Genomic DNA, 12,881 nt, shown 5'->3' on the forward strand with positions numbered 1-12,881 from the left:
GCCATATGTAGATGCATATTTAATGAAAATGTTTACCCCATCTCTGTATACTTGACCAAACCTATCATTCTCAAACATCCAAGACTTATCCAATTCTCTCCGCATTCTGAATATTTAGATTAACCATGTTAGCCAGGTCCCCAAATCTTATTTTATTGCACCAAATTCATCTAATAACGAAAAAGGAACGAATAAGAAACACAGAAGAATTTTACAGAAACAGATAGATGAGAATAGGAGTATGGAGACTGAGAAGACCACATATTATCAAATTCTAATTTTATGTTTTATGTCTGTCATCGTATCGTATCTTGATTTGGCCACTCAAAGCTTAATGCCCCAAGCTGACAGAGTAGCTAGAAATGGTATAAACAATGAGATAGGGGTTGGTTGAATTTCATTTTGGAACGTAAAATAATGAGAATGTTAAACAAGGAATAAGTACACTAAGGATAACTTAATATAACTATGCATTCAAATTTAGATGGATTATTACCGTTATTACTAGTGTAGTAATGACATTCACTATGCATGTGCTACACTTGGACAAAACAGAAATACCATAAGACGTGAACTACACTACTATTACTGTACCACCAAGGTTTCTGCGAGGGTCATTTTTGGCACCACTAAAGTTTTCAGTTTTCTCAAAGTATATTTGTATCTCAGTTCCTCACCAAGAAGGCTACAACAAGACATCAATAATACTTATCAGAAAATGGATGGGCAAGGATGCTTAGATGCATGGGGTCGGAGTCTAACACTGAACTCCCATGGCAGATCAATAGCGCAAATGCACAGTAGTTGGTGACCGTATTAGGCATCCAATTTCCTCTTTCACATATGGCAAGAAAAAATAAAGCAGAACCAAAGGATTTATAAAATCATGATGCAATGACTACACCATCTGGACCGACATCAATAGATTAAACAAAGTTACGATCGCAAGCATTACATGTTGTTGCAGCTTTTGGACCCGAATAACAACCACATGGTCAATGTGTTTTTGCATCATTTTCAGATGCCCAATAGCCGGTTCCATCGGTAGGCGCATTGCGCGTGCAAGTTTACTAGTGACATATATGAATTTAGTGACGCAAAACAGTAAGAAATGTAATGTGGTGCACATAACATGACACAGAACATTAAGAGCAGTAAGTAACTATATAAAAATTCATGAATTATCGCTAGATGATAGTAAGTTATACACTGAGATACACGAATACCAATGGAAGCAAACTTCTGACTTCCTAAAGATGAAGTGCAACAATCAAATCAGAATATCAGTCAGGGGCTAGTAAATATAATTCATACAAGTTGATAAATAAGCACAGAGCTAATTCACTAACTGGTTGATCCCAAACGTTCAATTTGGTGCAACAAAATGTAAAAAATAAAAAACCCAATCTCATAAAAACCAAAATTTTAATCCCTAAAATAAAATTGAATCATGAATTAGTCATGGGAACTTTAAGTATTTCAGCTCCATTCAAACAATTTACCAAACATTTTGAGCACAAAACAAACGGTTTTATTTCTTTCTTTTAGCAGAAATTGCAACTTGAACAATGTTATAGAAGAAATTTTTGATCATAGGTTCTTTTCACAACAGAAAATTTGACTAAGAAACCTAAATTTCAATACCCATCTTAAAGTAACAAAAATAAAAGAGGAAGAAAACCAACCTGTAATTGATAACTTTCTAGCAAAATTAGGGTTCTTAATATAGAAGATTCCTGAGATTTAATCCTCTAATTCCTTCAACTATCGTGGTTAGAGCTCTCTTCAATTTTCTCACGGCTCGATCGATCGGAATTTGGGAGACCAAAATTAAACGCATCTGAGTTCAACTGATAGAAAGGAAGAAAGAGTTCTTCGGGTGCGTAATGGGTGGAAGAGTTGTGTCGGTGTCGGTGTGGTTTCGGTCCTTAAGATTTTGGAAAATAACTAAGTTAGTTTGTGGTTCCCATTATCTAATGGTTCCGGGATATGAGTTATTCTAAGGTTCTAAAACTTAAATTGGTTCCAAACAAAAGATTTATGAAATGTTAAAATTTATATTTTTGCATTTTCAAAATTTTAAAATGAATTATTTTGTTAGCTATGTCAAACTGTGTTACTAATGAAAATGACAAACAGTTATAAAGGTAGGGTGGATTTTGTTATACATGGATTTTGGGTAGAAATATTAGTAATAATGATTTTGTGTAAATTGTGTTAGGCATGTATCACTAATTATCTCACACTTTGAATAGTTATTTAGTTTATATTTGATAATTTCTAAATATGGTAACTATTGCTTAATTTGCTAACCCTTCATATAAGTTACTAGAATTATAATGGATCATTTGGGTTACGAAAATAAAAAGAGTTAGCATATGTATTGTTAGGAAAACCTAGATTTGGTGCAGTGAAGTTCATGTTTTTTGATATCATTGAAAACATAGTTACCTACAAGATTAGAAGATCCAAATTTTTTGTGAGAACAAAATTGAGCCCGTACAGAGCACGGGCGCACCACCTAGTGATTAGTTATTACGAGAAGAATATAGAAATTTCGGAATCTGATATGTTGTAAAGACAACTCTTTTCGTACATCTAAAAACATGTGGAATCGGATTACGTTGCTAACTTGTGTTTGCCATCTATCGGCTATAAATATTTACACTAATAATTGCAAACACCATTATCTTCTTCTCATCTCAATATCACGTCTCCCGCATGTCCTCTAAGTCCATTAGTGTTTCCAGTATGTTCAAATTTGTCAAACTAATCGCAATAGTAATGCAATACATTCTCTTGGTCATGTAATGAAACAAAGTGATGGGTGGACTGAAATTAGGCATCAAATTTGCTGAAATTAGGCATCAAATTTGCATTACCTTACCAGGACCAGAACTCGAGAACGTCAACTTCCAAGGCAACAACATACCATGAATCTTGAGGCAGCATACGAGAAATTGAGTCGAAGTGATCAGGCAAGACCAAACAAGTGGCAGCGGCACTTTTGAGGAACATTGCGATTTGGCTCACATGAGCTGCATTAGCTTTTCTAATGCCAATGATCTTGACTGATCAATCTACTAGAATTTTCCATCTTTTCGGATTGCCCTTTGTTAATAGGTCTCTTGGATTTGCTTGCTCTTCATGTATATCCATCATTTCTTCCACTCCTTCATCTTCTTCCAATGAAAATTCCGCCAGAAATCTGCGATAACCTGTGATTTTGGTAAAGATAGTCTAATCTAGAAGGGGCTATAAATGACGAATGAAGTCTGTTATAAAACATGATTTATCTCGGTTTTCATATGTTATTTGAACCGTTATTTATTTGGTGTGACTCTTTATAAATGACACATAGATAACGTTATTAAGTATGACGCCTAAAATTTGTGATTTAAAATCACGTACATGACCTGTTATTAAATATCATGGTTTTTTTTTGTGTTATCTAAAATAATAGCTGATTTATGCTATAAAAAAAATACGGTTATTATATGTGTCACTAAAAAACACAGTTATTGTATGTTAAACAAAGCAATTACAAATTCTAACGAGAATATTCCGTCATTTTTTGGCTACCGATTCAGGTTTTGGTATTCAGATTTTATGAATCTGAACGCCACTGATTCAGATTTTGTGAATCTAAAATCCGTTCAAACTTAAATTTGGCGTATCGGAAATTAATTCAAATTCAAAATTAAATATAAAATCAAAATTAATTAATAGGCGAAACAGAATTGCAATTCCACGCAGAACCTAAAATTAACTTTATTAATTATTTCTTTTAAGAAAATAGAATATTGGAATACAAATCGGTAGACATCCTAGCAACCCCTACTTACATATTGAAAATTAAAAAATAATCAATCTACTGTCATCGACACTTTTATCTTGATCGCACTCCTATGGGAGTCACATAGGCCTTTGGCCACTTAATAAACTCACACATTTTAACATCTCGAGGTACAACATCATCTCTGTCGCACAACATTGCACTTGGCAAAATAATTTCCTCTAAGCATGCAATCATAATTGTCATCAATCAACTGGCTTTTTCCTCAAGTTCCTCAAAAAGCGAAGACCAAACGACAAGAGAGCTTCTGGCATCCCAATATCCTTTATATGTAACAACACAGTCAGTTTAACATATCATGCTGTTAATATTACGATCTGACTATACATTACTAAGAGTTATTAGAGATCTGATGATGTATTCCAGTATTGTTTTTCTGTCTTTCAGCGTCCTACTGTGCATTCAAAGCTTCGGTTTTCTGCTTCTCTTTCCACACATTGTGCTTCTCTTTCCACACAGTGTGCTTCTCTTCCTGCAACTTGGCCTTCATAAACTCAGAAGCAAGAAACTGAGATTTAGAAACACCAGCACCCATTCCGCGTACGTATCTTTTTCGATCAGCACCAAATATCTAGCCATATATAATAGTTCAAATTCATTGAAATTCAGTTAAACGATTAATGTAACACAAGGGCATTTTTTAGACTATTTAACAGATGGAAAGTCACGGCAATTCACGAGGCGGCAATAACAGTATACACATAAAGGAAACTTCAGTTACTAACAAATTTTTCAAATACAGTCTAGCACTTATGTCTTCAAGCATATGTTATCACGAGTTCAAAACTGCTACTTTAAAAACTAATGATATCCACATAGTGGTGCTGGTGCTCGCTACTTGAAGCAGCAATTACTACTAAAACCTAAAGTAAGACAGTTCCATAGATGCAGCAGTATTACAGTATGGCAATGTGATTATAAGAGATTGAGAACAATTGCAAACCAAATCAGTAAGCATTACTGTAAGAGAGCAACGTAATCACTATCGCCATCCAATATGAAAATTAGAAGCAAAAAGATTCAAGTAATAACAAATTCACCACTAACCTTGAAAACAACGTCGGTGCCCAAATACTTTTGTGTTGAAGGATCTTTATCATATGCCTCCTTCACAAATGCCTACACATCAACAGAATCCAACTAAAGTCAGAGATTAACTGATATCATCAATATCAACAAATAATATTAAACAAAACGCGAAAACTTACTAGTTTTGCAGCTGCCAGTGATTTAGAAGATGAGGGATTATCATCTGGGGTAACTTTATACGTCTTCATAAACACGTCTGGCCTATATATCTCACCAGTGGGACTTTCCTTTTCCTGTGACAACACAATGCATCAAATACTCGCACAATTTTGCATGAGACAATAAAAAAGAGGTTTTAACTGAAAAATAAGTGCATCAAAATTCCTTTAGCTCTGTAGATAAGTAATTATTCTATAGCATCGCGTTTTATAAAATCTAACCAGCTGGGTTTCTTCAGTTAGTATTGCACTTTAAAAACCAATTCGATTGAAACTGATGAGACAAACGAAATAACATAAGAATAATCGCTCAAAAATGCTTTATAGTGTTAAGAAGTTACCTTTTCAAGCCACCTTCTAGGTTTTTTTGCTGAAACCACCTTATGGGTACACCTTGTGCTGGCCCATTCCCATACTCATTAAAGAATACTGGAAAACGCTCATCTAGGTTGGAAAAACCAAAACTAGAGCAAGTAATGAACCATCTGTGATTTAGATAAGAATGTATTTGAAGGAACAAAACTTACTAGAAGCAAATAAATTGTAGTTGATGTAACTTAGAAACTAGGGAAATCAATGAAAAGATATCTAACATTACCATTATTGTTTTCATGAATGTTCTCAATTTCATTATCTTGTGAATTAAGAGCATAGTCTGATCCATGGGTTAACACAGTTCCATCCGGTTGGCTCCCTAAACTATATTCACCATGACTTGATGATTTGGATACTATGGGGCTATGTCTAGGAGGAGAGGGAGGCCAGTTCAATGTGGGGCTGCATTCCCTCGAAAAAAGAAGTGGTCGTACTCCCTCCAGTCATCTGAAACATCAACAAACGAGATTAAAATATCAAGGACCTCCTGGACCGGTATCAAAACTTAATAACAAAAGAACAAAATGGATGGTTACATATTCGTCTTTAACTTCAAAGGATCACATGGTTGATTCAATAAAATTAGAAGGCATTAAGCATGATAAATTCCCACTACCACTATCCATTCTACATATTCCAGATATATCAATCAATGTTTATCAGTAGTCTATAGACTCATTAGTTCAACCAAAGTATCTCACAATAATGGAATAAACTTATACAGGCCTAACACACCACTAATATTTGTGGTCTACAAGCTCGATACATCGTGGCACACAAAATATAAGGGAAGGCAGAGAGGCTCGGATGGGCCAATGCTAGAGCATAAGTTGCCTAAAAAATAGTAGATAGATACATATGTTTTGGTGATTATTATTCGCTAAACCTAACTTGGAACTACCGTAATCAAATCACAAAGAAAGCTAGATGAAAATAATCAGTTTTACAATCAAAATTCAACAATAGTCACTAATCCTATGTGACCTAAGTCCAGATTCATCCAAAAATAGTCAGATTTGAAACCCATGCATCTTTTCAATCAAAAGACATGTTATTTAGCATTATTACACCACTACAACAATCCTATGTAACCCAAGTTCAGATTCAATCAAAGATTATGAACTCATGCATCTTTCCAATACAAAAATCATAAGTTATTCAGCTATAAATAAGAATAAAAAGATATACCTTGGATGTTTTTGATCTCTGAAATAATAATCCCCCAAAAAAGAGATATCTCTTCACATCTCTGAATAGATGTTAGGGTTGAAATTATAGTTGTTCAAGAACACCAAGCGGGAATAAACCCGCCCAAGAGGATTTTCTTTTGATTTCATTCCGCCCAAAATGAAACTGTTAGGGTTCAAATCGAAAAAGAAATGGTTCTTTTTCCATTCCTTGTCAATATATTCTTGTTTACATCAGATTTTCATCCTACGGCGATGCAGAAATATTCCAAAATTGCAGACCAAATCTTCTCCGAAGAACCCCTAACTTTCTGCCAGAATATGAGATTGAAGAGAATTTTTTTACTTAAGATAAAGATGGAGATGAATCGCTGGGTCTAGACTAGGGAGAAACTCCTTTTTACATCGTTGACACCAAAGGACATCAAAGACACGCGTCTTCCTCGCTTTTTTTCTTTTTCTTTTCTTTTTAGTGGTTACCTAGTGTTTATTTTTTAGCAACTTTGACTATGATTGACCGACACCAACAAAAGAAAATGTTTTTTTTGTTAAAATTATTTTGTGAGTATAATTATATTATGTTATATCTCCACAAAATTTAAATAAAATTAGAAATCAGAGTTACATAATACTTTTTAGTCGTTGTGATAGTCCTCAGTCTTAATCATAATCAGGTCGATCTTTAGTTTCATGGCATGTTGCAGCCATCAGGGTAATTGTCGAGTTTCGCTCATAATTATAAAAAAACTGAACCTTTATCCTTTCGAATTCAGGAGATTTGCGTCAAAGTTTAGTTACATAATCAAGACTCGACACTTTAGATGAAAGTTTGATCGAGTTGGAACGAGTTCGAGAAAAACTGAAAAAAACTGGAACTTCATCCTTTCAAATTGAGACGATTTGCATCAAAATTTACTTGCATAATCAAGAATCGACACTTTACTTGAAAATATGATCGAGTTGGAACGAGTTCGAGCAAAACTAAAAAAAAATGGAACTTCATCCTTTCGAATTGAGGCGATTTGTGTCAAAACTTACTTGCATAATCAAGACCCGCATCTTACTTGAAAATTTGATCGAGTTGGAACGAGTTTGATAAAAACTGAAGAAACTGGAACTTCATCCTTTCGAATTGAGACGATTTGCGTCAAAATTTACTTGAATAATCAAGACTTGATTCTTCAACTGAAAATTTGATCGAGTTGGAACGAGTTCGAGCAAAACTTAAAAAACTGGAACTTCATCCTTTCGAATTGAGACGATTTGTGTCAAAACATACTTGCTTAATCAAGACTCGACACCTTACTTGAAAATTTGATCGAGTTGGAACGAGTTTGGGAAAAACTGAAGAAACTGGAACATCATCCTTTCGAATTGCGTCCAAATTTACTTGCATAATAAAGATTCGGTTCTTCAATTGAAAATTTGATCCAGTTGGAACGAGTTCGAGCAAAAGTGAAAAATTGGAACTTTATCCTTTCGAATTGAGACGATTTATGTCAAAACTTCCTTGCATAATCGAGACTCGACACCTTACTTGAAAATTTGATCGAGTTGGAACGAGTTCGAGCAAAACTGAAGAACTGGAACTTCATCATTTCGAATTGAGACGATTTGCTTCAAAATTTACTTGCATAATCAAGACTCGGTTCTTCAATTGAAAATTTGACCGAGTTGGAACGAGTTCGAGCAAAACTGAAAAAACTGGAACTTCATCCTTTCGAATTGAGACGATTTGTGTCAACACTTACTTTCATAATCAAGACTCGACACCTTACTTGAAAATTTGATCGAGTTGGAACGAGTTCGAGCAAAACTGAAGAATTGGAACTTCATCATTTCGAATTGCGACGATTTGCTTCAAAATTTACTTCCATAGTCAAGACTTTAACACTTCAATTGTAACAAATAAAAAAAAAAAAGAAAAAACAATATGGATATTTTTTTATTAAAGTTCTACCAAGGTTGAACGAGTTCGAGTAAAATTGAAGAAATTGAAGCTTATATTCTTTCGGATTGAGGTGATTTGCAATTTGCATCAAAATTGTGTAATTATAATACAAAATCCCTTACTCAATTGTAATAAATATAAAAATAAAAAGGATTAAACTCAAATTAATTGCAACTCAATATTTTATCATAATTGAATATCTGAATGAAAAGGATTAATTTAAACTGATATCCAAAGTAAAACATTCAAGAAGTACATTAGGAAGAAATTTAAAGTAACATTTGTATCATAATGAAAAATTCCACTCAAAATCCAGTACTGATAAATATTGTCGCGAGCCATTGTTGGAATGCTTACTGGTGTTGAACTTCTGCCTCTCCTAATTTTCCTATAACATCATAATTAATAATCAGTACAACACTTTGATAAAATGAAGAAACAGTTCAATTCAAAAAACTTAAACTTACAAATGCATCTTCTTCCGAATTACTGTTATCATATAAGTTCGCTGCTGTTAGGGAAGATTCTTTAATTATGCCGGTAAAAACAAAAGGATCCTCAAAAGTATTCACATTAGGACCTTGTTGTTTTGGAGATTCTAAAACACTATGCCGCTTCTTATCAGGCCTACTCTCATCCTTGCAATAAAAAACTTGGATAGCTTGAGAAGAATGGATTAATTGGAACACTCTTCCATGTTTTTATCGAGGTCACTGAACACGTCGACCATTCTCCGACCAGAATCTTCACAATGAACATTATTACCAGGTAAATTAGGAGCTGGATTAACATTGACAACATCTGGACGAGGCTGTTTTCCATGATGTATCCAAATTCTGTATAGCTTATGGATACCCGATTTGTGCAAATGCAAATGTATTTCCTCTAGAGATATTGTTTTTTTGCTGAAAAGAGCTTACATTTCGAGCATGGACAGAGGTATAATCTATCTGCCCCTCGAGTATCTTTTGCGAACCTGATAAAGGATTCAACTCCTTCCAAAAATTGAGTTGACTGTCGTGGAGCATCCATCCATTCTTTGCTTGGAGGTGTAATAGACATCACTTCCAGTAAACCTAAATGACATACATAAAAACCAATATGATGCTAGTCAATAATCTGTAAGACAAGGATCAAATCAAATAAATTTGTTCTAAATTCCGCATTAAGAACACCATGGCTTTCAAATGCAGTTACTAATTCCTTATATGTGAGACAAATTCACAAGCCACAGCAATTTTCCCATTAACAATCACTTAATGTAAATTGATACTATTAATTAACATAAGTAGTATCAAAACAGTAGAAGTAAATATACAAAACTTCAAATGGATCCCTAAAATTTGCAACCAGATAATGTTGAGCAGTATTCCTTCCTGCTAATAAAAGCTTTTACTTTCTTTGATTTGGCCTGCATACTCATTCGACTCCAAATAAACGAGACAAGTCACTACTGTATACATCACAGCTTTCATTGATCAAGTACGAGCCATTAACAAAATGCACATTCAACAAAAGACTTCATTGATTCTATCGGATAATTACAGTATAGATAGCTGAACAAAAACATGGCTATTTTCAAAAGGATCACTACTCACTAGTGGTCTGAATTTGGTGCTACTCCAGATCTCATTGACATCAGTTCTATCCAAGGGTCTAATGAGAAGTTCCAATGCAAGACGGAGCAGGGAAGATAGCTGGAGTTTATGTACAAGTTTATGGTGGTTGTGGACAAATTTTATATACCGAGAAACCATTTAGCTGGGAAGACAGCTGAAGTTGTTGTTGACTTGACACTTTCATTTAAAAAAAGGAAAGAACAAACGAACAAAACATAGTTTGGAGCAGATCCACTAAGTCAAGTGCCACAACCCTAAACTTTTGAATGGGAAGTTGCTATGGAAAGGACGATTTGAAAATTCAGCATAAAACGGGTGAATCACACACGGACAGAAGCATAAAACCAGGCTCAATCAGAGCAAGGGTCACAAACAAACTCAAGGACCAGTGATGTCTGACTCAACGTAATGCAAGGATTCTGACTTAGAACGTAAGACTCAGACTATAATGCCATCAATATGAAACAACATAAAACCCCGAAAGTACGCCTTGTGTACTAGCAAGTGATTCATGTATCTTGTCACAAATATGAACACCTTTTAATAGAATGAAATACAATTGCACCAAAACTCACCTCTTGATAGATACTTTGGCATTCATGAACTGTCAAACTAACTCCTATGAAGCTGAATCCTAACCCTGTAATTCTTTTGCATCATTTCAATAGATTCCTGTAAGAGAGAGAAAAAAGACAACAACATTTACTAAAAGATTGAGACTCAAAGGTTATGAGCTATAGCATTCACAAATGTAAACTTCAAAGCTCAAAGATAAGAAAGATAGATGATTGAGTCGCATTCATTCACAAATAAATGTTGCGCATTAGGTCTCTAAGATTAAGACTCAAAGGTTGCATTGAGGCTCAACGCTTGCATTCAGATATATTTAAGCAAGTACAGGTTAGCACTTATCTGCTTGTGATGTGTGCAGGTTAATAGCAATTCAAAGCTATTCAGTTTTTCTTGTGCTACAGGGTAGGTCGGTACTCATAACAACATGCATTCATTAGCTGTAGAAAGTCTGCTACAGCAATTTGGAGACTACCAACAACACAACACCATTGAGCCTCAAGTTCCGCAAATAAGATTAACTATTCAGTCAACTAAGAAAGCAATAAGAAATGATTTCCGCAATGCTCAAGCATGTTTAACACTGAAATGCAGTCGATAAAGAGAGTTCAGCGAACTTACTATCAAAAGCATCCTACAAAAGGCAACTACGTATACTACAAAAAATTGTGTATCACAGGAGCCAGACAAGCAGCAGTAGGAGCTAAGCTTTGCCGCCAGCTTCTCTTACAATGCAACAAATGTTAAAAATAGAAGTGATAAAACTAAAGGAGCAGTGAATAGTGAATTACTGGACACAACTACACGGATTTATTATTAGAGTTCTTTCAGCGCCATCATTCACCCACATAACTATAATCTTTAACCTATTGGAATGGGTAATGCTTTGTTCCAATTTTTCACTGGTAAAAATCACATTTACAGACCCTCATACCAATAAGAAAAGAATGAAGTTAATCCACTACATAGATCAATAATCAAAGCAGACATTAATCAAATAATCATTAAGTTGTATGAAGAAAAAGGGATTTTCAGAAATAGATTTGAAAACCCATTTCAGATTCATGCAAAAACTAAACAAATTAATTCCTTTCCAATTTCTACCTCAAGCAATTTATCAAATTAACCAGAATTTTTGGATCTTATTAGATAATATTTTGGTCTCCAAAAAATCAATTTTTTGATTAACCAGGCAGGAGCTTCAGCAAAAAAAGAAAAGAATCAAAGATGAAAAGGGATTTGAAAATTACTTTAATTAGATATCTTCTTCTTCTTCTTCGATTTCCTCTTAGGTTTTTCTAGCAAAATAACAGAGAGAAAGATTTGAAGAAGTGAATTCAGAAACCACTTTCATGCAATCAAACTAATCAAAATCACTCCTTCCGAATTTCTACCTTAACCAATTTATAAAATCAAAATCTTTGCATGTACAATTTTGGTCTCCAAAATCAATTTTTTAGGGACCAGATAGAAACTTGAGCAAAACCCAAATACAAAGATGAAACTAATTTGAAACTTACTCGTGGTCTTCTTCTTCCTCTTCTGAGTTAAAGTATCCTCTAGCCTCTAGGGTAGTTAGGTTTCCGGAGCGAAAATAACAGACGGCGGGGTGAGGGTGAAGAGTGAACTCAGCTCTGGTTTTGGGGTTCTTAGATTTGAACCAATATAGCCATATATGAAAGACGTATGGCAAGTACGCTGTTGGCTAACCATGCTAACCATTCCAAATGCATTTTGCTAAGCCGATGACTAGCCATTTTTGGGCACATAATAAAAAAATAATGATGGGCGTATAGAGACGAAAATATATGACGGATTTATTTTGTAATTTAAGGTTCTATCATTAAATCGCACACCTATCAAATTACCACGTTTTAGAATGACAGTTTTTTTTACGTTAAACGGTGGACTCCATTATTTTCACGTTATATGACGGTATTTATTTGTGATATCTTATTTACGTATGTAATCTATCATTTAAAAACGTCATTTAGAGCCCTTTCTAGACTATATATTTAACTTCAAACTGCTCTATTTGTACGTTCCATCGTTCTACCTTTCCTACTCTTTTTGAGT

At 34.4% G+C, this 12,881-nt stretch overlaps 1 protein-coding gene and 1 long non-coding RNA gene across 6 annotated transcripts; both read right to left on the minus strand.

Annotated features, from left to right (window-relative positions):
* Positions 1 to 3,755: 3,755 nt before the first annotated feature.
* Positions 3,756 to 7,037, minus strand: LOC113350382. Of its 3 annotated transcripts, none has more exons than XM_026594506.1 (6): positions 6,667 to 7,037; positions 5,702 to 5,925; positions 5,445 to 5,547; positions 5,065 to 5,178; positions 4,904 to 4,975; positions 3,756 to 4,427 (listed from the first exon to the last, which is right to left on the minus strand). In XM_026594506.1, exons 4-6 carry the CDS (start codon positions 5,131 to 5,133, stop codon positions 4,248 to 4,250), a joined length of 321 nt encoding a protein of 106 aa, XP_026450291.1. In that variant the 5' UTR covers positions 5,134 to 5,178; positions 5,445 to 5,547; positions 5,702 to 5,925; positions 6,667 to 7,037; the 3' UTR covers positions 3,756 to 4,247. The 3 variants fall into 3 exon arrangements, with proteins under 3 accessions (XP_026450291.1, XP_026450289.1, XP_026450290.1); XM_026594504.1 differs by having other exon boundaries at positions 5,445 to 5,567; XM_026594505.1 differs by having other exon boundaries at positions 5,445 to 5,588.
* Positions 7,038 to 8,817: 1,780 nt separating this feature from the next.
* On the minus strand, positions 8,818 to 12,442 carry LOC113354471. 3 transcript variants are annotated; one of them, XR_003361894.1, is made up of 4 exons: positions 12,326 to 12,442; positions 10,811 to 10,907; positions 9,084 to 9,692; positions 8,818 to 9,004 (listed from the first exon to the last, which is right to left on the minus strand). It is a non-coding gene; the product is annotated as an uncharacterized LOC113354471 (long non-coding RNA). The 3 variants fall into 3 exon arrangements; XR_003361895.1 differs by lacking the exon at positions 8,818 to 9,004 and adding an exon at positions 12,056 to 12,103 and having other exon boundaries at positions 9,019 to 9,692; XR_003361893.1 differs by lacking the exon at positions 8,818 to 9,004 and having other exon boundaries at positions 9,019 to 9,692.
* Between the last annotated feature and the right edge of the window lie 439 nt (positions 12,443 to 12,881).

The sequence above is a fragment of the Papaver somniferum genome, chromosome 2 (assembly GCF_003573695.1).
Source record: "Papaver somniferum cultivar HN1 chromosome 2, ASM357369v1, whole genome shotgun sequence".
Lineage (NCBI taxonomy): Eukaryota > Viridiplantae > Streptophyta > Magnoliopsida > Ranunculales > Papaveraceae > Papaver > Papaver somniferum.